This window comes from Hirundo rustica, chromosome 14 (assembly GCF_015227805.2).
Source record: "Hirundo rustica isolate bHirRus1 chromosome 14, bHirRus1.pri.v3, whole genome shotgun sequence".
NCBI lineage: Eukaryota > Metazoa > Chordata > Aves > Passeriformes > Hirundinidae > Hirundo > Hirundo rustica.
Window position 1 is genome coordinate 5,651,572 of NC_053463.1, and position 27,292 is coordinate 5,678,863.

The 27,292-nt window shown below is 43.6% G+C and overlaps 1 protein-coding gene across 4 annotated transcripts in view; it reads right to left on the reverse strand.

Annotated features, from left to right (window-relative positions):
* The window catches only part of GRIA1 (glutamate ionotropic receptor AMPA type subunit 1), a 118,885-nt gene that overhangs the window by 32,274 nt on the left and 59,319 nt on the right, over positions 1–27,292 (reverse strand). For all 4 annotated transcript variants that reach the window (XR_005703118.2, XM_040077928.2, XM_058422432.1 and 1 more), the window contains 7 exons: positions 25,310–25,363; positions 13,212–13,373; positions 11,031–11,198; positions 7,078–7,182; positions 4,836–4,946; positions 3,690–3,896; positions 2,173–2,543 (listed from right to left, as the gene is read on the reverse strand). Coding sequence is in view for 3 of the 4 variants with exons in the window: in XM_040077928.2 (XP_039933862.1) it covers positions 2,173–2,543; positions 3,690–3,896; positions 4,836–4,946; positions 7,078–7,182; positions 11,031–11,198; positions 13,212–13,373; positions 25,310–25,363 (1,178 nt within the window). In the remaining variant the exon portion in view is untranslated. The remainder of the gene's footprint in view (positions 1–2,172; positions 2,544–3,689; positions 3,897–4,835; positions 4,947–7,077; positions 7,183–11,030; positions 11,199–13,211; positions 13,374–25,309; positions 25,364–27,292) is intronic.

A 27,292-nucleotide genomic window follows, 5' to 3' on the forward strand; every position in this document is an offset into this window, starting at 1 on the left:
GGGGACTGGTCTGAGACTAAGGAATGCACATTTACAAGAGGAAGTCATCTCTGCAAAGCTCACCACCCGCTGTGCTGAGTGATGTGTCTGCAGTTTTGATCCTACTCTTTGTTTTAATGAAAAATACGTAGTGGCATATGCACTTAAAACAAGCATGCTCTGGAAAAAAAACCAAAACAAACCTCCAGACAAATTTCCCCTGCTCCTTTTCAAAACAAAACTGAAATAAACAACCCAAAAAACCTCTACAAAAACAAAATACACCCCTGCACTTGCTCCTTTCTGCTGGGGAGAGAATGACAGAACAGATGTATAACAGAAGCTATTTATGTTGGTTAATGCATTTCTGCGGAGATACTGAGATATAGAAGTGATAAGTTTAGAAGCAACTACACAGGAAATGTATTAGAATAGAGCAGATATCCCAACCTGCCCACTGTGCCATTCGACCAAGTGTTCATTTCTAAGTGATGTGTCACAGAAATCCTGCACTGGGTTTGTGTGAAAAATACATGTGAAATATGGAGCGCGCTCAGAGCCTTTCTGCACAACAACATCCTACAGAAATTCTCACTCTTCTGCTTCCTCTTGGCTTTCACATCACACAGAAACGTCCCTCTCCCCTTACAACCCCCTCAAGGAGCTGCACTCAGAGTACTGGGAGTTGTAATAATTCCCATATTTAATTTTTAAGTTTTTATCATCTTGCCAATAGTTGTAGCAGTTGGAAACTGCTCTTGTGTTCCATGGGAAAATATTGGTTTCAATGAAACAGTAATTTTCGTTATCAGGATGATTACCTCAACCAACATTAAAATAACAATGATGGAATAATTCTCATTTTCTATTTCGAAGCAAAATAAAACCACACTTTGAAATGGTGATTCAAAGCATGTTATTTAGCTAGGGCAAATCTTGTTAGCTGAATCAAACCCACTGATCTTTCCCTGACACCTTTTATTAAAGATGTTACCAATTTGCTCTTCATTAAAGCCTCAGCTTTTCACCTCTCCCTGCTCCTCCTTGGATCAGAAACCACCTATTGAAATGACCCCGAAGGAGGACATTCTCTTTCCTAAATAAGAATAATAATGACAAAAACAACAATGAGAATGAAAATCACAATAACCTGGTCGTAATGCATGGGGCTGGTTACAAGACAGCAATAAAGCTGAAATTCCCTCTGCTGGGAAGACTTTCTGAATTCTCTGCTTGGCCTCCTACTAATCAATGATCAGATAATAAAACATATTCATAAAGGCTGTCATTATCAAAGTGCCCTGCAGGCTGTTATTTCCCTGCTATTGCAGGCTCATTAGCATTTGGATAAATTGGCATCTGATAGCCAAAAAGCTGGTGCTCAGTCTTTCCTGCCATCCCAGGGGAGCTGTGCTGAGCTTCACAGAGTCAATGGAGCTGTGCCTCCTTCTCCTCCCCCAAACTTTGATGCCACCACAGCAGGCTGGAAACCAACCTCTGCCCACTGTCTTCACCCTTAAGATGGGTATTTCTGGATGAAACTTCCTTTGATGAGAAGGGAGACAAAGCTCCCAAAAGGAAGGAAAATTATCTAAGTAAATCATGAGAGTCATTCACCAAAAAGTCCCTTTAGGAACACTTTGGATGTTGGGTCCTATTGAACTTTCAAGAAGTAGAACTATTGGGTGAAATGGGAAGCAGGATGAAACTTGGTCTTTCTCTAACCTTTTTAAAGGCCAGTTACAATTAAGCCACTCGTGCTCCATAATGTTTGACACATATAACCTTTCACTGGGCACCTACTGTATTATTTCTCCCTACCTTGCTGGAAATTTTTATCTTCCCTATGATGCTAGAATCATCTTATTTTTATTAGCAGCAAAATAAATGACTGACAAAATTTGATTGCAACTGGGTGGCTTTAGAAAAGCTTGTTATAATTTCTGTAAATTCCCTCAAAAGAACTTCCCAAGAGAAATTTAAGTGGTGTTTTCATGGCATCAAGTCTGAGGTCCCAAGTTCACAGCCATGAGACCTGTGAACCTCTGGATCCTTTCTGAGTCTGTAACTGATTCACAAAACTACACTTCTGCCCGGGAAGGGAGGTCAAAGTAGAACCTGTTCAGCTTCAAAGCATGCAGAACGATTAAACCACACAAACTGGAAGAAGGTTCATTTGGGAAGGCAACCCACCTTGGAGAAATATCACATCCTTGCTGCATGAAAGCTCCTAGGGAGAACCAGAGGCTGTTGAATATCCCAAACTCATTTGTCTGGTCATTGGCTGGCTGGTCCCGTCCTTCCTCGAATTCCTCAGTGTGCCACTCGTAAGGGCTGAAGCGACTCACCAGGAAGAGGACAACGCTCACTCCAATGTAGGCAAAAACAATGCACATCCATATCTCGTAGGCCAAAGGATCCAGAAAGGAAAAAACTCCTGGTTTGGACTTTTGAGGTTTTTTTATCATTATTGATATACCTAAACTCATGAACGGTTTGGAAAAGTCTATAACTTCTTCTCGAACCAGGGTGATGGTTAATGGTGCCACAGCCACGTCCGCCCTCTGAAAAAGGAGACAGAAAAGAGATTTGCAGACTGGGAACAAAATGTAGCTACTAACTGCAGTGTATGATCCTTCGATTTCTGTTTAACCTCGCTATCTCAGGAGAAATCAGAAAAAAACAGTTCCAAGAAAAATATTAAAAAGGAGAAGCCCATAATATTGGTGGATTATTTCCATTTTATCGCTGATGATTACCAGATCTGTTTTGAAATCACAGCGCTTTCTTTTTGCAGCCACCCAGCTCTTCTCATCTGATTTATTCACTGATGTCACAGTCTGATGAAGATGATTTTCTCTAAAAGAGCTTTATCATCCAGACATCAAAAGAGGCAAGGAAAGGCCAATCTCCTGAAAAAGGATGTCAGGATGTTTACTTCCATCAGGAACTGCTTTTTGATTGCATAACTGATGCAGGAGAAGAATAAAAGTGTTCCAGCAACACTGATATGCACTCTCCAATAATTTTGCAATCCATCTTGAAAATGGAGAGGAAAATGCATTGAAATGGCTGGCAGCATTTATGGTGGAGCTACCATCAGGAGACAGATCATCCCTGCTCCAACACAGTCTCACATGGACCTGGGAACTGAGGCTCCCTGCATGATTTCCCTTGTAGGGAAAGGGAAATTAGACCCCTCTGTCTGAGGGATGACCTAAACCTCACAGAGTATGAACTACCAGAGCAGACCAGGTTTAGAAGTTTAAGGTGCAGGTGTACATCCCTGATGATGGAAATGAGTGGCTGGACAGAAAGTAATCTCATCCTTCTATTCACTACTCATGTGCTGAGTGTTTGAAATATTTTTCTTCTTTCATCCTGCCATTATCATGCAAATATAAAATGGAGTAAAATTTGGAAACTCAACCCATGGGAAAGCATGACCTTTTGATACTATCTAAAGTATTTTTCTTCTAAAAATGTAAAGACAAAGAATCTTGGAACTGTAGAAAGGAAACGTTTTGACATTTTCATAGGCACAGAACGTGCTGTCTCTCCCCAAATTAAAACATTTCACTTGGGCTGATTGTTTGAGCTGCAGTCCTCCGGAGAGCTCAGGCTGAGAGAGGGCAGGACTCAGCTTCTAACTCTGCGGCTTGAACGTGATCCCAGGCACCAAGAGCTAAATGTCAAGGTCGGAAACTCACCCCATAAACGAGTTCTCCCACCATGCCGTTCCAGGTTTTGGTGTCGGGGTCCCGGGCTCCGTACTTGCCGTCGCGCACGATCTCCAGCCGGTAGTGGTAGCCCACGTGCTTGGCGATCTCGGCGGCCAGCTCCACGCAGTAGCCCTCGTACCGCTCGTTGCCCTCAAACTGGTTGGCGTTCTTCTTGAGCATCACGTACGGGTCCTCCTGGCACACAGAAGAGCGACATTGAGCCCCACTCCTGGTTCCAGAGGTGCACACCAGCTGTAGACCAGCTTCTGGTCGCCCTGCAAAGCTCTAGCTTTGTGCTCCTGTGCCAGCTGACACACTGTGGGCTTATTCTAGAAGGTACAAAGTCTGAATTTTTTTATTGTGGTGTATTCTTTTTATTCATGCAGAGTCTGTGTGCAGCTCCTGCAGTGATGGACCGGAGGGGGAATGGAGTAGCTGGCAGGATTTGGGCCACAAACCTTTCAGTGTAGTTCTGCAAGGAGTATTTAATTTGTCTGAGCTGTGAATTTTTAAAGGCATGCCTGCCTGTGTGGGCACAGGAGGAATCAAACCTGCTGGACAGGAGCGAGCCTTAAAATGTTTGACTCAGTTTGGGTATTGTGCCTTCTCTGCAGACTCCCAGTAAGCAATCAACAAATTAGTAATATTTCACGTTTCTGCAGGGTAAGTGTATACAATGACACAATACATGATACAATACATTGTGGGGTACCTATTATTCCCTCCTGATTATAGTGGAGATCTGCTTTTAAAGCAATGATTCAGCCTCTCTGAACAAAACAGCTTATCCTTCCCAAAACTGCAGCCCCCATTCTGTGGGATAAATGCAAAGCACAGGTACAATGTTCCTAATTTACTTGTGTTGATGCCTCTGCTATCTTGTCACAATCTTTTGTGTTTTCTACACTTAAGCATGAGAGCTCTTTATTACCTACTTAATTAGCCACAGCAATTTGCAGATACCTTTATGGAGCCGGCAGGAAACAGTAAGTGCTATTATTATTGTTATTATTATTATTATTGCTATTATAAAAATGATATAATACAAAGAAGAGCACGCGAGTGGGAAGAGGGAGCCTGCACATCAGGGAGGTGGAGGGGAGGGAGAGCTGGGATGGAAGTCATGGCACTTACTAGGATCGTTGTGACTATGTAGGTCCTGTTCTGCAGGCTCGTGGACTCGTTGCCACTTTGAGTATCTACGGCTATTGGGACCAGCTTCTCATCTTCATTCCAATAACCAATCTGCCCAACACAAAACCAGCATTAATATGTCTTTGGAATATTAACCAAGATACAGTAACAGGGACATCCAAACCAGATCTGCCTTCTCTGCATGTTCATACCCAGTCAGAGATCTCCTCTCTTGATTTTTCATGACTTTGGCGAGGAGGACAGGGAAATTCCCCATCTCACTGTGCCTCCAGACTGAAAATAATAATCTGCATGGTGTGCTACAGTGCTTGTATGCATGCAAAAATATTTATCACATTGTACTGGTGATTATTGCCATTCCTATGATGAGAATTCACTTTCCCTCTGTGACTTCCAAAAATTATTCTAATGAGGAGCTTGCATGCTGCAGGTGCAGGATCTAGATGGTAATGAAAAATTTTCCTGCCACTGAAAGCCTGCATGAATATAGGACTGACTCTTGGGACATCTTGAGACAACAGGACAAAAAAAAATCAAGTCAGGACCCCCCCCAGTCCTGCACCAGTGTCCAAAACTTTGCAGTTATGAATAAACTGATCACTTGTAAAGGGAAGAAATCTAAGGTTAAATTCTGATTAATAATAATCAGGGATTTGGGCAGTTCTATCACTCCTTGCAGGTAAAGCAGAGTGTCAGAAAATATCTCTAGGAAGACTGTGGTTGAGGTTATCCACTTTGAGGGTTTGATTTTATAAGAGGTTTTCCATCACCTCATGAAAGTATGAAGCTGCCTGAGCTCTGCTCATATGAAAGGAATTTCTTATCAGAGTAAATGGGAAAAGGTATTAACCAGGGCATGACCAGGAACCTGCTGATGGCAGATTAGAGATCGTAACAGCTGAGGAGAAAAAAAAGTCTATGCAGGCGTCTAATCACTCTTCATTGCACAACAAAAAGAACAGAAAGTGAGGAAAGTGTTTTCAAAGCTCTGCCCCAGGGCAACAAAAGTGGAGACATGGATGTTTGCTTTGCACGTCTAACCTGGTGGATCTAAAACACTATATGCATCACACCAGTGATGTACATGTCTTCCAGACAAATATTATTTCTGATGTTAAATACATAGAAAAATCATGACATTCAGCCACTTAATTTCATCTCCTCTAGACTCTCTACAGACTTCCAGCTTATTGAAGTTCAGAGACCCAAACTGGGCATGATGCTACCTTTGTCCTCTTATGAATGCTACCTTTGTCCTCTTATGAATGCTTTGCAGTGGAGGAAGACTGCTTTGTACATGTTCAAAATGGCATTTCTTTTATTTATCAAAGAAAATTTGCCTTTTTTTTTTTTTTTTTTTTCACTTGCTTGTGGGGAGCCTTGATCTCACACCTGCTGCTTTCACATGTGAGTATAAATTTGACATAGGGAGAATAAATATGGAACTTTCATTATTTACATTTTTCTTAGTTTAAAGCAAGGTTTTTATCTTTCAGGGGACAGAGGAGATGCAGAGAATGCCCCTTTCCAAAATACATAGTAGCTCTTCTTTATCAAGGAATAACTGAGTTTTTCTCTGTTCTTCAAATACATGGTATCTAAAGTGGGACATAAGCACCTAGAGTCAGATTTTCAAAAGTATTAGTGTTTCAAGGGCTTGACATCTCTGAACAGGGCCACATTTTTCAAAGAGCCTGAGATACAGAAAGGGGTCAAGACTTCAGAAGAGCACAAAGGTCTGTGTAGCTATTGGGATGTGGTTGGTTGCTAAAGCTTTTGTCACTTCAAGGAGAGCAGAATTAGGTTAACATAAAGGGTTCACTTACAATGAAGCTGCGGCAAACAGCTTCTGCCTGGCTCTGCCTTTGTTTACCCTTGTAAGAGTGGAAGGGCAAAGCCAGACCTATAGCTGGGCCTGCACCAACGCACCACATCAATAGCAAAGTTGGGCTGACCAAGTTTTAGCATCCTGGACAATTTTTGCCGCACCTGAGATGCCCATGTTCTTCTTGACAACAACTTCCAAATGCATTTTTTTAGCAATATACCACGAGTCCTCCCTAGTGCTTGGCTTTGCTCATGCCTAGAGCTGGGAATGCCCTTGTTGTGACTCCACAAACAAACTTTCACAGGAAAATGAATGGAATGCCTGTCGAGACCCAACCCCGCTCAAACGTGGGCTGTAAGCTGACACAGGATGTCGGGTCACTCTCTGCTTTACCTTTCTGATCCCATCGTGTTTCATCTCAATCACATGGAGGGTGTAGTTGGTCCTGCGTCCTTTCTCGTTAAACTGAACGTTGCCAGACAATCCTTCAAAACGGACCTTAAATACACAAGTATCAATGAAGACAGCAAATTGATCAGCTTCTCATGCAGTGGGGATTCAGCAGCAGTGAGAGGCGAGGGGAAGAAGGCTGCTGGTTGCAGTCATTACTCTCAATTCCATGCAGGGGAGATTGCACATCTGCCTGAAACTGGATTTTCACTAAGGCTCACTCTCTACAGCATACCTGGCCATTGGCACAGCCATCCTCTTAACTAATTCTTTCATTTAAAAACCCTTTCTCTTAAAACTCAGTGGTTTAAAACATAGCACAGCCTAAGAGCTAGATCACCAATGTGAGCCCATTACCTCTTGGGATGTGACAGTGAGCTAAATCAGCTCCGAACTCCCTGAGTTTTGTATTTTCTAAATCTGACCTGGAGTCAGGATTTGGTAAAGAATTTGTCAGCTCAAATCAGGAACTGTAAATCAGGAGGAAACAGGAAACCATGGCCACAGCTCCCAGCTGTCATCTTTTGATAGAGAGAAGTCTAGAAGTTATCAAGCAAATTTAATTACCTCTGCACCAGATTAATAAAATCCAACAATTTAGTATTGACATTTGCATAGAAAACTTTGAACCGTAAATGTATGCTGATAACACAGCTGAGCTGAAGTGATGCTGACATCACATCCCACATCCTCAACTTCCCCTTGCTGCAGAAGTGCCCAGCCTGGAATGGAGAAGGGCTCCTGACTGGAATCACACATTTTGTGGGGACCAAGCAGTGGGGACCAGGAACATGGGAAAAGAGTGCAGATTTGACTTTCTATGGAGAGCACCCAGGGAAGTGCTCTTTCTCTGCTTTTCCACTTTTTTTGGACAAACCTCTTGTCCCTGTAGCTGAAGTCTTCCCACATGCAAAATGGGGACAGGTACTTAAAAGCCTTTTTAAATACCCTGAGATCCTCAGAATAAAGACCCGTGGTGAAGAAATGAGGCTGTATTATTACAGGGGAAATCTGTTGTTAATCTGGCTAAACCGTGTTTGTTTTCCAGCTGTTATAACAAAGGTTTATCATGAAAATGAACATCTGCCAGCATTTTCTGAGGTTCTTTCAAACCAAGAGGTATCCCTGGTGACATTTGGATAAACATGCTTTTCCTTTTTCACAAAACACAACATGCCCATAAAAAATAGATGTGCTGAAAAAGCACCATTGTCTTAAGCACTCCCAAGCTTGCTTTTTTTTCCACATCTCCTTTGGTTTTCTTTTCAGGTTCTGACAGATTCTGAAGCTCTGGTCACAGGTGCTTATGCTTTGTAGCTTTGTATGCACTAAAAGTCAGGTTTACAGCGTCAATCTCTTCTATCTGAGTGAATAAAATCTTAATCCTGTGATATCCATGTGGCACTGAAACGGCAAAAGGGATCTCTGCTCTCCATGCTGCAGGATGCAGCATAACTTCTCTGTTATTAACCGTCCTCTGCCAGTAAATGCAAAATACAAAAATACAACATAAAATGCAAAAATGCAGTGCAAAATCCAGTGAGGACTGACTCTAGCAGTGCTAAGCACAAATCAAGTCAACTGGAGACATGGAGCATTTAAGCACATTTGTGTGTAAGACACGGATGGGCACGTGGCTCCTTGCTGGGACATTTGGACAGAAGGATGCTGTTGTGGTCTTTGTTTTACAGGGTTAGTCAGCAGTTAGGGATTGGCTTTCTGCTTATTAGATGTGTTGACCACATGACAGTAAAAAAAGAATTTGTTTAAAATTATCATAGTCTTTTCAAAGTACAATTGAAACCTTAGTGTAGTGGTTTTGAGGAATATTTCGTGGGCTTTTTCCTGCAGAAACAAGGAAAAAAGGTAATTATATTTAATAAAAACATACACTCTCCTGAAACATGCCAGACTTCTGTTAAAAAAAAAAAAATGAAGAATGCTTCATATTTCTTTTCATCTTTGCTGCTGCCATCCATGAATCCTTGTTAGGAGGTTGCAGTGAGGTGGGGGTCAGTCACAGGAGGTTTAGATTGGACATTAGGAAAAAATTTCTCTCCAAAAGGGTTGTCAAGCATTGGAAAGGGCTGTCCACGGAGGTAAGTGGTGGAGTCACCATTTCTGGAGGGGTTTAAAAGATGTGTGGATGTGGCAGTGCTGGGGACATGGTTTAGTGGTTTAGTGAACTTGTGATAACGTTTGGACTCAATGATCTTAGATCTTCCAACCTAAATGTGTTTTATGATTCTGTGGTTCCTTCCTACATTAAACAGGAATAAGGCAACTTGGGAGCTAATTCCAGATGTTTGAGTAGAAGAAATTAGGGAAACCTTTTGCTTTTAAAAAGCTCATAAAATTTTAGGCATTGACAAATGGGAGGTGAAGAGAAAACACACTGTGAACAGCTGTAAGAAATGCCTTAATCATGAGTCTTTACAGAAAGGATAACTCAGACCTTCAATCTTATCATAGTTATTCTATTTCCATCTGCCTCTTTCTTGCTACATACTAAATACTGGAAGATTATCAAATTCCTAGTTAAAGTTTTTGCTAGGAGGCTTCTTGCCCTGGCTGTTTCAGTCTTTTATTTTGACCAACACAACTGAACGGGTCAAGCCTTTTTAAAATTATTATTTTTCATCTGTGAAGAAGCAACTTTTGAAAATGGGTCTTTGTGTTCTTCACCCAAAGCAAATCCAGCTGAAAAATTAAGACTTTTGAAATTATTTAATGAAGATATAAGGAAACTTCAGAGGAGATTTTCCAACACACACACAATTATATTTTCTAGCTGTCTAATTTTGATATCTTATTCTCATAAATTCAATAAAGAAAAATGCTGGAGCAGCTATAGCTCATCAGAAGACTTCCAAGTATTTCATGTTTATTAGGTAACCTATCTCCCTAATGCATCAGGGAGGCTGATTTTATTATAAGGGCTTGGAGAAGCTGTGACAGTGATTTGCCCAAGGTCATGTAGAAAGTCAGTGACAGGCTTGGGAACAAATTGAATCCAAGCAATAAAATCAAATCAGATGCAAGATTTGGTTTTAAAGGAATTGTTGTTTACCAGTAAGCCAAACCCAAATCAAAACAAAATACTTGAGGAACTTTACATATGATACAAATTAACCAAATAAATGTTATTTTTCTTGCCTTCTTCACAGTTAAGGAAAGAAGATGTAATAAGCTATATTTGGATAACACTGAACTAGCAGTATTTGCATCTATTTCTGTCAGGAAAAGAAAGAAAAGTGCTAGAAGTAAATGTCAGTCTTGAAATGTAATGAAATTTTAAAATATTCTACCTTGGTACGTCTTTGGTAAAAGTGAATTATTTTTCTCTCTTGCTGTAAGTTTCTCACTGTATTTTTGTTTATTCAAAAATCTAAATTTTATGCAGGAGGAAAAAAGAAAGACTATCAGATTTGAGGAATAAACTGTCTATAAGGCTGCTCTTAAGGCTTTTATGAGTCCTCGCAGTATGAAACAAGCTATAATCTGCACTTTGAGAACACTTTGGTGACAGCCAACACACAAGGCAAAATTCACACACATTCATTAGCAGGCTGGAACTGAAGCTGAGTTCACAGAGAGTCAAATGATCCGCAAAAAATACGGTCTGTGTCTTAGGGAGGGGAACACAAAGATAGAGAGCCTTGATTTTTTGGGGATTATATTTTTGCTTTAGAACAACAACGGAAGTTAGAACAGGAAAGGACACATCAGATGGGACCAGGAAAAGCAGTTTGCTGGATGCACCCCTGAGCTTTTCAGAAGGATCAGCTCCTCCTCAGCCCGAGCGGTTTCCGCCGGCGCTTCCGCTGCTGCCCACCCGTCCTCCCCCTGCCTCAGGCCGTGCTCCCAGCAGACACATCCCAGCCTGGGGTCCCCACCTGCTGCAGGGCTCTCTGGATGTCTATGCCCTGTCCCCAGGGCACGGCGGGGTTGGCGAGGCAGTCGCCGGCGTTGCCGCGGCGGGAGATGTCGATGCGCTGCCGCCGAAGGTTCTGGAACGCCTCGGCCATCACCCGCACCCCGTCGTAGGTGAGCGCCGACGTGTACTGCAAAGGAAAATGTATGTAGACAGTCGTTTCCCCGAGGAAGAAGAGAACCCTGGAATAATTCCCTGGGAAACCCTGTTTTAAGTGCAACAAGCAAATGGCTTACTCACATGTTCCCTCAGTTCAAGAATGCAAATTGCTACTAGAAGGTTCCTCGTTCTTTGTGTTACTATAGGCTGATTTTTGGTGCAGGAATTTTAATATTCCTAATTGTTCTCCCCTGTTGGACCCTTCCCTCAGACCTCACCTTAACTCCCCTCCCACACCAGGATATATAAATATCCATCTGACTCTGGCCTTTTGCTTTTTGGCCCCTTTTTACTGTCTTGTTGGAGTTTGCTCTTATACAGAGTATGCCTTATTGTTTGTTGTTTTCCTATTATTAAAATTCCTTTTCAAGCAACTGGATCAAGGCTGCCTCTCTCTATTAAGTTGCCTTGGGGGCAGAGTCCTGAAGAAACCCAAAAGGGTCTGATCGTCCAGGCTCAGACCCCTGGGTGTTTCAAGTATAACTCAGGGTAACTTTTCAGGTGACTTGCTCTGATGCCATTTGGTTGTTGGTTTTTTGGGTTTTTTTTCTTTCATTTTTTCCCTTGTATTCTTTGCACATATATATGCAGCTCTGTAGCCTATTATATTAGTGGCTAATTTTCCTAGTAATTTTCCATAACTTTTCCCTAGGCAAAAAAAACCCCAAAACAAATTCCAGAGCTCTAAGCCCTGAGAAGCACAAAGCCCCTATGCTATCTTGGTTGTTCCTGGGAACCAAGGTTGAGAACAACTCTTCCAGATAACACAGCATAAGCAGAGCATAGCTAGTGCTGAGGGAAGGACTCCAAAAAAGAAACTTGACCTGAGAAGAAATTACATCACCACTTGTTCTCCTAGATGGTGCTTTTTATCAATTATGTTAATTTCCTAAAACCTATAAAAATGTACTTATCCCTGTGGGGATAGGCTTTTGTGGACATCTTTCCATAACTACCCTTGAAAGCCTTCAAATAAAAATCCTCTCTTATTTTACCTCCTTACTAAAAGTATCTCAACTTTCATTTCCAGGTTAGAAAAAAAGGCAATGCTCTGTCTATGAAGTCCAACAGCATCTTGCCCCTTTTTATCTCCATTGCCCTGTGGACTCCTAACAGTTGGTTTTGACTTTCACAGATGGGAAGTGAAGGAGAAACTCCTGATTTCAGTCCCTGAAGAAGACTCAGCCCTAAAAGTCATTCACCTGTTACCCAAGCATTTTTGTTTAATTAGAAGCATTGAGCCAAACTTTCAAGGAGCACATTATACTGTGTAAATGTGAGTTACGTGAAATCAAGAAACAAGGGACTTTTTTTGGTCATGGATGGAGACCAGAAAATTCCATCTCAATTGGCAAAAATTCTGCAAAACATGAGTTTATTCAAGCAGAAACTGGTACAGAAAGCAGTGTAAAACTCTTGGCAAGAACCATCAGTGTTAACTCTTTTTTTTCTATGATCACCCGATTTAGTTGTTCTTAACTTGTCACAAATATACTCATTTTCAAATATTAAACAGAAAAAAACAACCTCTCCCTCCACTTATCCCTCAACTGCTCCAGGGCCTTCCGTGTCAGGAATTAAAATTCTTTTTCCTTCTGTTGTACACACTGATTTGAAATGCTCAAAAACAACATCTGGAAAGACTTTATTATCACTGGATGTCTTGTAAACAAGTCAAAGGTTAAGGACTTAATGAGGCTTTTTGTTTCTCATACACTGAACATTATGAGATATTTAATTCTTAGCTTTGAGGGGGTGAAAGCTGGGAGACCGGGTGGATACATTAAATTCTGTATTTCTTAGGAGGCAGTAACTGCAGCCTAGTAAAATTCAGGCAATGTTAAGGCAAATGGAACAGATAATGTTCATAATTATATTGAGAGTTTCTCAAGTGAGAATAAAGAGCCATGTGCGATCACAAAGAGGTGAGTATAACTCGAGCCAGATGGAACCAAATGAAACTCATTTTTTTAATACCACTTGCCTTTGGCCTCTTCCAGTCCACACGTGGATGCTCTCTGGCATCATTATTCCTCCACTGTTGCATGATCCTGGCAGGAACAGTATCTGTGTAATTCACCAGCTGGAAGCCAGTGACATTGGCTCCGCTCTCCCTGAATTTAGTCAGGTCAATGTCCATGAATCCCTGGTACAGGAGAGAAACAGGAGAAGCTCATCAGTGAAAGACATATCTAGATGGGAAAGAGGAATCCTGCCTATGTATGAATATGTCAGACAGCTCAGGAGAAATATCTTCCCTCTGGGAGGAAATGTCCAGGTCAGGAGAGGCACCAGTTCCCCAGCCATGGTGTGAACTTGCTTTTCTCACAGGTCCTGAGCTGGCCATATCCTGCAGTTACAACCCAGGGAGACAAATAATCCTATTAACAACAGCTCACTCGCAAGAAATGTAGAATAGTAATGGAAAAATGTCTCCTGAATAATGCTGGATGAAATGAACAGAATTTGTAAAATATATTAAAAAGTATCTGTCAACCAGCTCTAAATTTTATACAGAATTGTTCACCCAGCCCTAATTTTAACGGGTTCAGTCACCACTGGATAGGCTACTTCTATTCAAATCACAGTTCATAGGGAAAAGCAAATTGTGAACAGTGAATTTTCAGCAGATCAGAAAGGAAAGGTTGGTCAGCTTCTTAAAGGAATCTTACTATTAGAAAAGCCAGTTTATAGGATTTGCTCATTTGGGAGAAAAGGAGGTGCTTTTCTAGACTTTAGATTACTAATGAAATACAATTCTTTCATTTCTTTATTGTTCTTGTCTGCTTCTGTCTCTCTGCATGTGATGAACACGTGTGCAAATGCACCTGTGTATTGATCAGGGAGGCACTGCACAGTTAGTCACCCCCTCGAGCCAGAGGTGAAACATTAATTATTGACACACTGCAATACGGAGGGAGGGGTAATTTCTTGGCGTCCCAGCTTTGATCCCAACTCTGCAGCGCTGCTGTTTGCTGTGGCTCCTTGCAGGGGTGCTTGGACTGGGGCTGTGCCCTCCCACTGTGTGTGGGACAGGCTGAGCCTTGGTGCTTTTTTCTTTAGGAACATGAGCACCTGAGATGTACTCAATTATTTGCACTGGAACCATCAGCAGCCTTAGTGCATGAGGAGATGACAGAGAGGACCATCACAACGCCATCATCTGAGCAGCAGAGGAGCTGGTTTGAGCTCTGCCTCCCCGCTGCCCTGCTGCTGAGTGTTCTCTGCAGGCTCCTCCTCAGCCTGCCCCTGGGTTTCTCTCCTTTGCTTGTTCTCAGACACACCGTGATGGTGTGAGCTGAAAAAGCCAAGTTGCATAATTTTCAGGAAAACACCAATCGGGTTCCCAAAATGATGCTCTCTGTTCACAGGCTGAGGGAGCTAATTAGCCGAACAACTTCCAAACAGGATTGAGCCATTAGATGGAAACTGTTTTGGGAATAGACCCTGCCAGGAAAAGACTAAATTGCCCTCTCACATAAGTGTTAGACTGAGGGAGTCGTAAGTGACTCAAAAGTGACTTTAAAGGCTTTCACACTTTTTCTTCCAGCATTTTGTAGGCAATTTGGCATCTACTTGCAAGGCTGAGGATTGGATACTCGTGTACAGATGCTCTAAATAGATGGCTTGTTTTGCTTCAAAGTACAGTGATTTAGGTTAAAAGAAAAGAAAAAGTATTTTGTGTGTACATACTCCTCTGAATGCTGGTTAAACCCACATCAATCTTGTTTGTAATTGCTGGCATAGGGGTTCCAGAAAGCCAGAGCTGTGATTAATGAATTGGAAATGCAGCAGGATAATTGTCCCTGACATGTTAATGCATTTCAGACCAAGTGGATTTTGACACGTGGAGGTCCTAAGGTTCAGCAAGAGGGACCTCACAGGTTGCCAACTGGTTATTCATGGCTAGGACCAAATTACACTGACATTTTGCTCCTGGGAGGTACTCAGGGGAAAAAGATCTGTCAAAAGAAACTACCACAGAGCAACTTCAAGTTTGTGTGACCAGCTCCTCTTTGGGAGACCTACAAAGGCATGAAGAAAAGTCCAAGTTCACTGCAGAGTGTGAATAAGATGACTGGTGTGTTAAGCCCCCTCAGAATGCAGATTTAAATAGGAAAAGTAAAAAAAAAAAAAAGTTATGATAGCAGTGATGAGACAGCAGTGGTTGAAACCACTGCATTTCACTGTTTTCCCCAAACAAATCAATTCTGAAGCTGAAGCAAATATTCAACAGTATTCATTTGGATTCATCTTGAATAAAACTTTAAAATAATCTGAATAGATGACAGGAATTATTTCTTCCTGAAGATTGTACTAATTTTTCTCCGCTGATTTTTGACATCATTCAGGTTCTTTAAAAAGTGTGGAGACCTCTGACGATTTTCCAATCATTTAAAGCAGTTGGGACCATAGAGGACATCATTAACCTTGAAGACATCTTTGCATTTTCATTGCTATCAACAGCTGAAATAATTGTTTTCACCTGTTATCCCTCCTTCACATGCCCCAGTACAAGGACATTATAGGAATGTTCCTAATTACAAAGGAATTTTAATCACCACACTGAAATCTGCTCAGAGAAGGTCTGGGGAACATGAGAGCCAAAGATCAGGGAAATCCAGAGGCCAGATATTTTAGAAAATAATTCCCAGAGCAGGTGAATTCTTGGTAGCAAACACAAAAACAAAAAGCCATCAAAAGTTATACAGACTGGGTTTTGAAAATGCTTCCATTGACAACGTGGCAGCAGGAATTCAATATGCTTATCTGTCCTTCTGGAATATCAGTCAGTGCTTGTAGGAAACAGGAGAACAGGAGAATTACAATATTTGCAACTAAAGGAATCATCAGTCATCTGTCACTTTGTGCTAACTATAGACACACATTGCAAAAAAAGAAAAATAAAAGAAAAGAAAAAAAAAAAAGGAGGTATTTTATTTAGCTTTCAATTGGCCGTATATGGGAAACAGAAAATAAATTCTTAAGACTTGGCTAAGGAAAGACTGTAACCTATGACTGAGGGGCAGCAGCTGTGCTTTTGCAGTAGTATGTTTAGCATCAACCGGTTTGGGAAAGAACCAGCCCAGAAATGCTTCCCTCTGTCATCAAACCAAGCACAGCAAGAAGTGAACAGTGCTGGAAGGATGCACTCCAATGTGGTCCCATGGAGTGATCAAACGGTTTTGAAACTGTTCCTAAAATTGGCCAGGGAATACCGGAAAAAAACCCCACTTAGCAGCCACGTCTGGAGCAGAGGTCAGGGAAATGAGCTGAGCCCCTGGAATCCGGCTCTGTGTGACTTGCTTCAAGCTCTTGACACCTGAAGAATTTGGGATGTGTCTGTTGGACGTGCAGGTATCAGCACTGAAATCCCCCAGGGAGGAATGCAGGAACTCACACTCCAGAGCCCTGGAAAAGCAGGCACAGAGCAGCAGGGCCAGGATGTAGGTGCTCCAGAGAAGACAACACTCCTGCAGGCACAGCTACCCCTGGGACCCATCAAACCGTCCCATCAGCCACCCTATGGCAGGACCAGCTGTCCCTTTGATTTAAATTCACTTCACAAAACCACTTCAGCAACCCAGAAAACGTGTCCTCCCGCCTTGCACATGCCTTGAAAAGGCCTGGCTCTCTCCAAATGCCACAGAATGAGCAGGCTGACAATAAACCACAAAAATCTGGTCCCTTTGAGCTGATGGGCTGAGGCAGCTCCCTCCTCCAGCCTGCTCTGACTCACAGCATCTGCATCACACTGTTCCAGCAGCAGCCAGGCTGGGTTCAAAGGAGGGAACTTGCTCTTTAGCCCATACCACAGGCTCCTCTCTGCATTAATGAACCTTGCAGAGCAATTATGTGCAGGGTGCTGCTGTGAGGAAATAATATGGGCAGCTATTACAGACCTTTGTGGCTTCAAATAGAAAACAGTACTGGGAAGGGGTTTATCCTCACTGTGCTTTCCTTGGTGCTGTTCTTTATGCTGTTCTTAAACTGAAAGCAGTTTTCAGCCAAAGGTTGTTTTACTGTCCAATTCTCTGCCTTGGTTGCTGGGAGAGGCGTCAGCAAGTCACACATTTATATTCCTCTCCGCTGCTTGTGGGCTCAGTCATCAAAGGAAATGCATAATGCAGGAAGACTGATGACTTGAAATGGGCCTCATGAATCCATCTTGATTAAGTGGTCCACGAAGGATCTGCCTTGAAAAGAAAATCCCTCCAGAAATGGACCAGCTCCTAATTGATACCCTGGACATTACAAGGAGCCAGAACACTGAGTGGGCAGTGCAGGCAGCTGTCAGTGTAGGGGAAACCTCATCCCTTTGTGCACGACCCTCCTCATACCTGGAGCATCACTGACTTCCCTGCATCTCTCCTTTCACTCTCACTGTCCTAAACCTCTGTCTCCTCTCTGCACACTGATGACCCTTGGTGGCACAGCTGCTTGTGGGACACCATCCCAGCCCATGGGGATGCACCCACACCTCCAGATTCTCTTTGTTTTTCACTGAGCTCACATTAATTGCTGGCCCTTTCCCTGCAGGTGCCTCCTGTGATGCCTTTGAAGCTGCAGAAGCATGGGCTGAGCTCTGGGCAGGCTGCAACTCAGCAGCTCAAAAATCACCCTGCAGCCCTGCTGAAAACCTCCCTGCCTGTGCTCCAAGCCTCCTCTTTTCCTGGGATAAAGGACGTTAGAGAGTCTCCTTGAAGACAGACACATTCCTGAGAAACAGTGCTGTTTTCTGTCCTCCTGCCCCATCTTCTGAGCTCTCCAGGTCCCCCTCTGAGACTGGCAAACTCAGCTTTGAATGAGGAGAGGGAAAAACACCCTTGAATCCATCTCAACACCCATCTCTTGAATTGCCTGGAGGCTTGTTGGCTGAAGCTAACAGAGGCCCCTCATCCCAGGGTGGAGTATTAGATTTTTAAAATCCCTTTCTGTCTGGGATGAAGAGACTAGAGTCTGCTTTCTCTCTTCTGTAATAGGTTGCACACTGAAATATTCCTTTTCAAGCCAAAAGCATTTAAGCAATTCACCCTGAGCTTGGGTGGGTGCCACAGAAGCCTGTGGCAGCAGCGGGAAACTGGCTCAGCTCTGTTTAAATGCATGACTTGCAATGCCAGACTACTTCCTCATAGCAGATTTTACGATTATAAGAAACTTTGCAAAGCAAAATTTTTGCTTCTGAATGGCTGTAGAGTGAATACAGAGTAGCTCCTGTCATTCCAAGGTGCACCAGTGACTTACTGCAGGGAGCAAGAAATCGAGTGCTTCCAGACGGAGCACCTCTAATACACCAAATTTTCTTCAAGCTTAACTTCTCCAGTGAAGCATCATTCCTCACTGCCAGCACTTTGTATTAGTAAGGAGGGTGTGTCAAAAATGAGCCCATCTGCTCCAGTCTCGTTCCAGTGTCCCTTCCAGTGGGAGAGGGCTTCTTCCCCTCTGCAGAGCTCTTAACGTGTCGAATCCCATTGCGGCAGCAAAACGTGAGTCCTCGCTGTGACTTAGAAGTGAAGAAAGGGAAAAGAAAGGGGAAGGGGGCACTATCAGACAGCTTCCCAACCCTGCAGCTCGAGGAGAGAGTTTTGTCCTGTCTATAGACACGAAACAGAGCCAGGGGAGAATCCAGATTTTAGGTACAAGGGGTTGGAGATGAACAGCAACTTTTCCTCGGTGCAGCCCTGCAGATTTGCTTTGTGATGTTATTTGCCCAGTCCTGCAGCTGCAGCACGTTGTGGATATAAATGACCATACCCATCTCGTCAGAAGGCTCAGTCCAGGCAGGGGAAAGGATGTTCTAGGTGGATGTTGGTGCATTAGAGAGCTTTCAGGGCATAAACTGATTTAAAGGTTTGGGAAATGTGCAGCGCAGCGGCAGATGCCATGAATTCAATCAAAGATATGATTAAGGGATGACCTGATCACAGTTTACAAGGACTGAAACATCAGTAATGGAATATTTTGTCTAGCAAACAGAAGCATAAATCTGGTCAAGGAAGTTGAAGCTAAGCATGTTCTGACTAGAAAAGAGTGCAAATAAAGTCACCGTGAGGCAGATACTATGGATTTACACATCACCACTTGCCAGTTGAGCTGGGGTAATAGATTAGGAGACTGCAAATGGCTGAGGAAACCTGCTAGTTTAACACCATTTTGCTGAAATTTAAGCAAACACATTTTGCCTTCCAATAGCTGTAATATAAGCTGTCATTTACTCACCTGATGCTCTGATATTTTTTAAGCCACAGTAAGTCACTCATGTTTTTGAGCCCTCATTAACTAGTGCAAAAATCCTCCCAAGGTTGCTGTTCATATTCTCCTATGTGGGCAGTTTTTGTATCAAACCAGATAATTTTCTTAGACGTGAGACACTTGAGTTTAAGCAAAATTTAATTCAGAGCACTTCTGTGCCTTTTCCTAGCAGTAATTCAGATGAGATAATGTTATATAGGGTTTTTCTGCTTGATAATTTTTGAGTCAGGACAGAAAAGCTGTTTGGAGGTGAAATGCAGAATTTTCACTGATGTATTATCTTGTCTTTCTCTGCACAGAAAATGAATTTATCTCATGGGCCTACTTGCACCATCTTCTTAGGAAGAAGAAAGGTCTAAACTAAAAGGCATAACTTTAGAACCCTAAAAGTAACTTAGGACATCTTTTTCCAATAGAAGGATATCATTTTTGCAAGACCAGGCATCTTGAGATCTTGCCAGGTTGAGGGGATGCTGTACACATCCTTCTGGAAGCTCCACCCAGCAGAGTTTCAAATGGGCCAGCGATGCTCCGCTGAGCTCTGCTGACCTTATTTGTGCCACCAGCCAGCAGCACTTCAGGGGGCAGGAGACAGCACCGAGAGCTGCGGGGGACTCAGATAAACACAGCAGCTTTCAAGCTGATGGGAGACACATCTACAACATTTTAGCTCCAGGCAAGCGTGGAATGGAGCCACAGACACACGGCACAGGTGACACCGTGCTGGGGCAGGTACAGACCCTGCTTGGGCACCACAGACCCTCCCCACACAGCCACAGCACGTGCTGCAGGCGTGGCTGTCCTGCACTGCTTCAGGGGAGCTGTCCTCTGCCTGTGGGTGGCAAATTTGGGAGGGGTTTCTCTTCACTCTCTGCACCCAGTGTTGGTCTCACATTGCTGAGTCTCAGCCCTGGCAGTGAAGAAGTGAAGAAGCTCTTCCTTCTGTTTTTGGGGTGCAAAGAATCAAAGCTGCCCATCCAAGCCACGGGTGAACTGGATGAACCCAGCACATCGTGTCTGACTCCTGTACGAGCCACCCGGCTGACAAAGCTGCTGTGCTGGGGGAAATGATGATGCTGAACGACTTTTGCTTGTTTTCCTCTATATATTCCCTATATTCTTTACAGATGTATTTGTAGCTCTGGCCTATGGTATCCACGGCTTGTTTTCCCAGTACTTTCCCCTACCTTTTCCCTAGGCAGAAAGACAAAACACATTTCAAGGCCCCAATCCCATCTTGGTTCTTTCTGGGAAGCAAGGCTGAAAAGCATCTCTTCAAGTCACATTTTCATAAGCAAAGTTTAGTTTCCATCTGAGGGGAGAGGATTTAGAGACAGTTGAACCAGGGGAAATTACATCAACTTTTGTGCTCCTAATTGGTCATTTTTATCAATTGTGCTAATTTGCTAATTAGCTTATGACATTGCTTATGACACTGTATTCACCCCATGGGGTGGTGGGCATTTTGTGGACATTTTCCGTATCTGCCCCTGGAGGCTTCCAATAAAGACCAACCTCTATATTACCTACTATGCTAATATTTTCTCAAAAATGTGTTGTTTTCTTTCTAGGATCCCTAAGGAATCACTGGTAACCTCCACCAGCATCACAACTGCCAGCAAAGGGAGACTGTCCATGGCCTAACTCAGTGCAGACACAGGCTGATGTAGAATGGCACAAGAGGAAGTCCTTACCTTCTCTAATCAACACTGTTCTTATCTTTACTTTTCCCTGCTACCTCTGCCATCAGCAATCTCATACACTTATCTATTCATCTTCAAAAAAAAAAAGAGCATTTCCTAAAAGAACAACTTGGACTAATGCGCCAGGAAAGAAAAAAGAGGCTAAAACACTCTATGTGGCAGCTTTTCCCTTAAAGACAGGTCACACGAATGTCGCTTATTTAATGACAAGGATTTTTCTCTGCCCAAGAAAGCTGATGCTCTCCCACTACTGACAGTAGTCAGCTCACATCTGTGGTGCAGGACAAACAGATACACAAAGCCAAGGTTATGGGCAAAAAGCCTGAACATCAAAAGAAAGGAATCCCAGAAGTTTTTAAGCTTGTTCCTCTGACAGTATTGACTGTATTTTTTTTTTTTTTTTTCTCTTTGTGGTTGCTAGAACTGATGATCTCAAAGGCCGAGAACAAAGCTTAGAAAAATAAGACTCACAAAAACAAACACTTCTTAAAGTTGCCAAATCTCTTTGAGTTCCACAGGGGATGAGAGAGAGAGATGACTGCAGACCCACAGTGCCAGTGCACCTGACAAATATCCAGGTTAGCTCTGGTGAAAGCTGGCTGGGGTAACTGATGGGTACTGCTTAAAGACCAGGATTTCATCAGTTTGCAAAAGCCATGGACAGTGCCAAATTTGGCTCGAGGAGAGGCAGGGATGCTCACAAAAACCCTTCCCCTGGCAGGGATGTTGCAGTCAGACCTTCATGGGAAGGGCAGGGCTGTGGAGACAAGACGGGTTATGTCTTTAGCAGGCATAGCATGTTCAGAGACGGATGTTTGCCCATAGCCTAAGGTGAAGAATGGTTTCATTTTGTTTGTGAACACAGAAATATTATTGTCTCACCTTGGCAACAGCAATTTCACTGAAAAAGAAAGCTGTTCCTGCTAGGAAATACCAGCTTTCACTCGCTGCTGTCAAATCCTGCTCAGCACTTTACTGCAGCTCACCCGGAGCAACTGCTGGGCAAACACACAGCAAGGTTAATGCAAGGCAGTGACTCTGCTCATGGATTGGCCAGACAGGGAATTCCTCCATTCCAAAATGTGCCTGTGGATGATTTTTTATTAGACCTTATTCAGCCTGTGCCTTGCCTTGGGAGCTCATTTTGCATTCCTGATGGAACACCAGTTTGAAGCTGCTGCAAACTGGGCAGTGCTGTGCTGCTGCTTGGATTTTTTGGCTGTGTATAGCTCTGAACAAGCATATAGCCAAAAAAAGGAATTTAACTGGGGTTATCTGCAGGGATTGAAGACACAGACTTTGCTTATGCCAGCAAAGCCATGCCAGTTTATTACACTATGTTACTGGTATTTATAGGTCACTACGTTTGTACAACATTTTCCATACCAACCCCTCCTTTGTCTTGGTCCCCTTTAGAAACACAAACTTCTGATTATTTTTCTTATGTTAGTAACGTCCTTTGCTATCTCTGTCACCGGAGTGGTCAGCATCAGAGGGTCAGAGTGACCAGACATGATGTCTTCACTTCTGTTCTTGCCTTGAGTTTATTTCTCTCACAGTTTCCACTGCACCAGGGCCAGAAGGTCGGCAGCGCCGCCAGATTCAGCCTCTATAGCTGCCTGATCTTCCACAGTTATCCAGAAATATTTCCCAGTATTTACTGCCAGTGTGTCATTTCCCTAACTATGTGCCCATTTTTCCATGCCCAATAAGTTAGGCAAAACCTGAAAATCCCTCCCCTTGCTCCAGCTGCTGCAGGAATCTCGGTGGCCACGATCCAGCTGAGGATTCCCTCGACCTGATCTTCACACAGGGTGAGAGTCCTAAACTCAGGACTGCCCCAACCAGCCCTGGGCACCGAAAATAACTCATTTGGAAACTCAACACTTCCAGGTTTTAGCTCTTAATTTATTCTCTGACGACTCAGTGCTCCAGAATGAGCACTTCCACGGAGCAGGGCTGTTTTCCAGGCACGCGGGCGTGCACGAGGGTACGTGTGAGTGTGTGTGTGTGGGGGGAGGGCAATGCACGCCCTGTCATCCTAGGACATGTCTACAGGGGAAAATGAGGGGTGTTCAAGGTCTGCCACTACGAGTGTGAGTCAGTGGGAATAAATTACAGCACGCTACACCCTCTGAAGGCTCTAATCCAGCAATGAGATGTCCTCAGAAGAGGGTAAAACTACAGTGATCTCTTGGATCTGAGCATTCTCACCAGGGTTTAACACTGCCAGGTGCCAGCTTCTGCCAGGCTCTTATAAAATCCCTGGCCAGCCCCACTGAGGGAGGCTTGCTGTCCTTCCTTGCTGCCCTGTGGTCTCAGAAACATGGGATCTTTTTGCCATTCTCCTTGCTAAACCCATTATCCAGTAGCTCTCACGTGGGTGCAGCACGTTACAGGAACGGATTTGGCTTCTGGTGACTGAACCTGCCCACGTTTTTCTGTTCTGGAAAGAAGCTTCTTAACCTTGAGGGGTGCCAGGATAATTTTAAAAAATAATTTTCCCATGTGGTCTGACTATTCTCTACTCTTTTTTCTTTAAGTATTCCTCCCTCTGACTTTTGCCCGTCAGGTGATGCTGGGTTTTAAGGAGCAGGAAAGACCAAAAGCAAATCTTGATTTTCTTTCACCCCGATGCTTCTCCCCAGAATCCAAGCTGCCTGGAAAGCACTCCAGTGAATTCTGGTGGTCCTATCAGACCCAAAGCCCCTTCCACTGAGTTGCAGTGGGAGGCAGAATGTCCCTGCAGAGGGGCTGGAGAAATGAAAAGCCTTTTGCTGCAAGTTAATTATTTATAATCCATGTTGGCTGAGTATGCAACCTCTTCCAGCCAGCTCTGTCCTCTCAGCATTTGTGCAAGGGCTGAAGAAACACATTAAAGATGGGACAAGTGTACTTTCTCTGGGTGAAGGTGGAAGATCCTAAGACAGAGGGAAATGTCCTTTAAGTCTCCTGCACCTGTGTGTTAGTTCAGTTCACCTCGTGCCTTTCATGCATTTGTCCTTATGAAAATATGCAGAGGGAAGAGGTGATGTTCTCATTCAGCCTTCCGTGCGGGTGTACTTAAAATTGCACAGACACGCTCACTCCAGTGACTCCAGCTCACTTTCCTGCTTAACTTTAATGAAGGGACTTTCATAAACAGCCAGGAACCTGGGTTATGGCAAATAATTTCTTTTTTTAAATTAGCAACTGAAGTTATTGGCTGCTCTGTGGTTTTGCATGTCCCCACCCCCCTGCACAAGGTAACATTTTTATCTCCGTAATTACACGGTAGGCAGCCAGTGCGGGGTGCAGGGTCAGTACAGGGCACTGCAGGGTAATGATGTGGCCATTTTTGCCTGGTAAATTACACAGTTCTCTTGGGACTGAGAAAAGGAGAAGGGCAGCGACTGCTTGACTAATTGGTAGTTTAAAGTTTAATTACCCCAGGGCTGACGTGCTGCCTCCCAGATGCAGCTCTGTGCTGAAAGCACCAGTCCAGAGCTCGCACGTGGCTCACCCCACAGGGACACAGGAGTCCCAGGGGGAGCAGCCTCAGCCCCAGACTGCCAACAGCTGCCCAGCCTTGCTGTGCATCCTCCTGGATGGATGGACACATTTGGGGAGGAGAAGGTAGGAGCTCTGCTGTGGAAAACCTCCATTTCTCTCTCTTACCTCTCCCCTAATCTCCCTAGGCAAAGAAATTTTCCATCGTCCTGCGAGACTAGCTGCAGAAAGATGGTCCTGCCTCTGCCCAATGCTGCTCTGTCCTCCCTGCATTAAAGGGAGAATCCTTCCCTTAAAGAAATCTCTGCATTCAATTCTTTCCCTAGAGCCATGACAGTCAGATTTCATCTGGCACCAAGGCGGGGGTGTGATTAAATGACTTTGACCTGCATCTGTCATCCAGCCAAGGTCGAACCACCACAAAACCCCAGCACACTTGGAGATACCCTGCAGATAATCTTGCTGGCTCAAGAGAGAAAACTCCACAAGGAGAACACAGCAAAAAACTTCGGCTTTTTTTTTTTTTTTTAACCTAAAAAGTGGATGAGAAAAAGGATGTACAGCTCAGTAATTATAAATATAGTGCTTTACAAAACTGTGAGATAGAAAACAAACCCCACCAGTTTGGGTAACTCACCATATTTGCCAGAATGTAGTGGTACCCATTCCCATTTTTTTCAAGCTTGATGATCTGCAAGACAAAAAAACAAGGATAGTTAGCAGAGATCAATTGAGGAAGAAGAACTTCAGTTAAGTGCCCTTTCTCACTCCTTTTTTTCCCTGCTGAGAACATTCAGCTGTGACCAGGAAGAAACAGCAAAAGAAAAGTTCCCAGTCTTATAAGAGGATGGTCAGAGCTTTCACACATGATATGTGAGCAGCAAATCTGAAATCAGACAGGACAAGATTCCCAGGAACATTGTACAGGCAGGGAGAGAAAACAGCCAAACCAACCTGTTTCCTACAGGTTTCCTACCTGTTTCCTGTGTCCTATGAATGCAAATGAAACATTAAGCAAGGCTAGAGAGCAATCTTGCATATCCTCCAAGCTACAGCCCCTGCTGTTTCCCTTTCTTTCTCCTTTTCTACCTGTTGCAGATTTGACTGAGGCGGGGTGGGACAGAGGCACTGATCAGATGGTCCCTGCCTTTTTCTCCCTTGATTTAAAAAGAGTACAGAAAGAATACATCTCAAAAGTCTATTATTTTGCTGACTCAATTTTTTCAATGGAATCCCCTTCTATTTATTTCCAGCAGCACTGTTGAATTCTTGCTAGTTTATTAGAGTCAGATACCATCTGCATTTGAGCCACTCTACATGCAGAAAGAAGAAAGTGGAAAAAAAAGGCCCTCAAAGCCTGTACAAACACAAGATTTGCCAGTTTCTGAGAGAACTGTGCTGTTTCCATTGGGTTTCTTGGCTGGCATCTCTGCCTCTTATTTCCATTGTCATATGAATTGATTCCGAATTGCTGCCTGCACTGCCAACGCACAGGCAAAATCTGCACAAACTGCAGCGAGGACAGAAAGATCCTCACAGCCAGGATGATCATAAAACCACTGCTGTGTCAGATTCAACCAGGGATCAGTCTACCCAGGACTTGTCTCTGATAGCAGGCTGGCAGCAGGTACTTGAGGAGTGTCAGATGAGGGCAGAGACTGATCCTCCCCAAGGGACAGCACTCCCAGATTATCATGAGCAGTCATTCAGGGATTTCCAAATGGATTATAAATGAGCTGACACTTGCTCTGTGCAACTGGTTCGTCTGCCTTAGCCCTTCTCTGATGAAGTGCTCTTGTATGCATAATAAAACTCATCTGGTTCTCAGCATTAACGTGGGGGTGGCAATTAACTCCAATGAAGGCTTCATTTTTAGAAGCAGTTCCTTACACAGCTAATGCCAGCTCCACCGGCTTCCCTGCACAGGATCCCTCAGTGTGGCTCCTGCTGAGGTGTCTGGAGCTCTCAAAAACCCCTCTGCCTACCTAGAGCTATGAAGATATACACCTCATTGCAGGTGGTTTTCTGAGTATCTTCCACTGCCAGATCTAAGAAGCAAACCCAGACCAGTCTTGGCCCTTTCCATCCATCAGCCAAGACTGACCTTTGCAGTAAGTCCCAGACCTCGTAGGAGGAAGGAGAATCTCTGGGGCACTGGGATGTCTAAGAATTATGATCCAATTCCCCTTTTCTCCAGTGTCAACAATAGCTGGCATTGGCTCCTTCGGCCCCAACGCTCCTTTGTTATTTTATGAGGTGTCAGAGCCGATGAACTGCAGAGGGCTGCCATCCAGCTCTCCCTGAGCTGTTAATCTTGCAGCCCATCCACCTGAATTATGAAGCTCGTTTCCTGTGTTTTACACAGTTATTTGTGATCTTAATTTATTTTAAAATGCTTGCTCAGTCCTAATGTGTCTGGACAGCAGTAGCAAGCTGAGGTTATAACAGCATTTATCACTCGTCCTGACTGTGGTGAGAGGCTGTGCCGGGCTGCATGCTGATTGCACACTTGGGCCACCTAGGTTTCATTACCCACTTCTTAATGGGCGAGTTTGACATCTATTAGAGAGAAATCCTCTCAGAGTGAAACACTGGCAGAGGGAGAAATTCCAGTTACTCA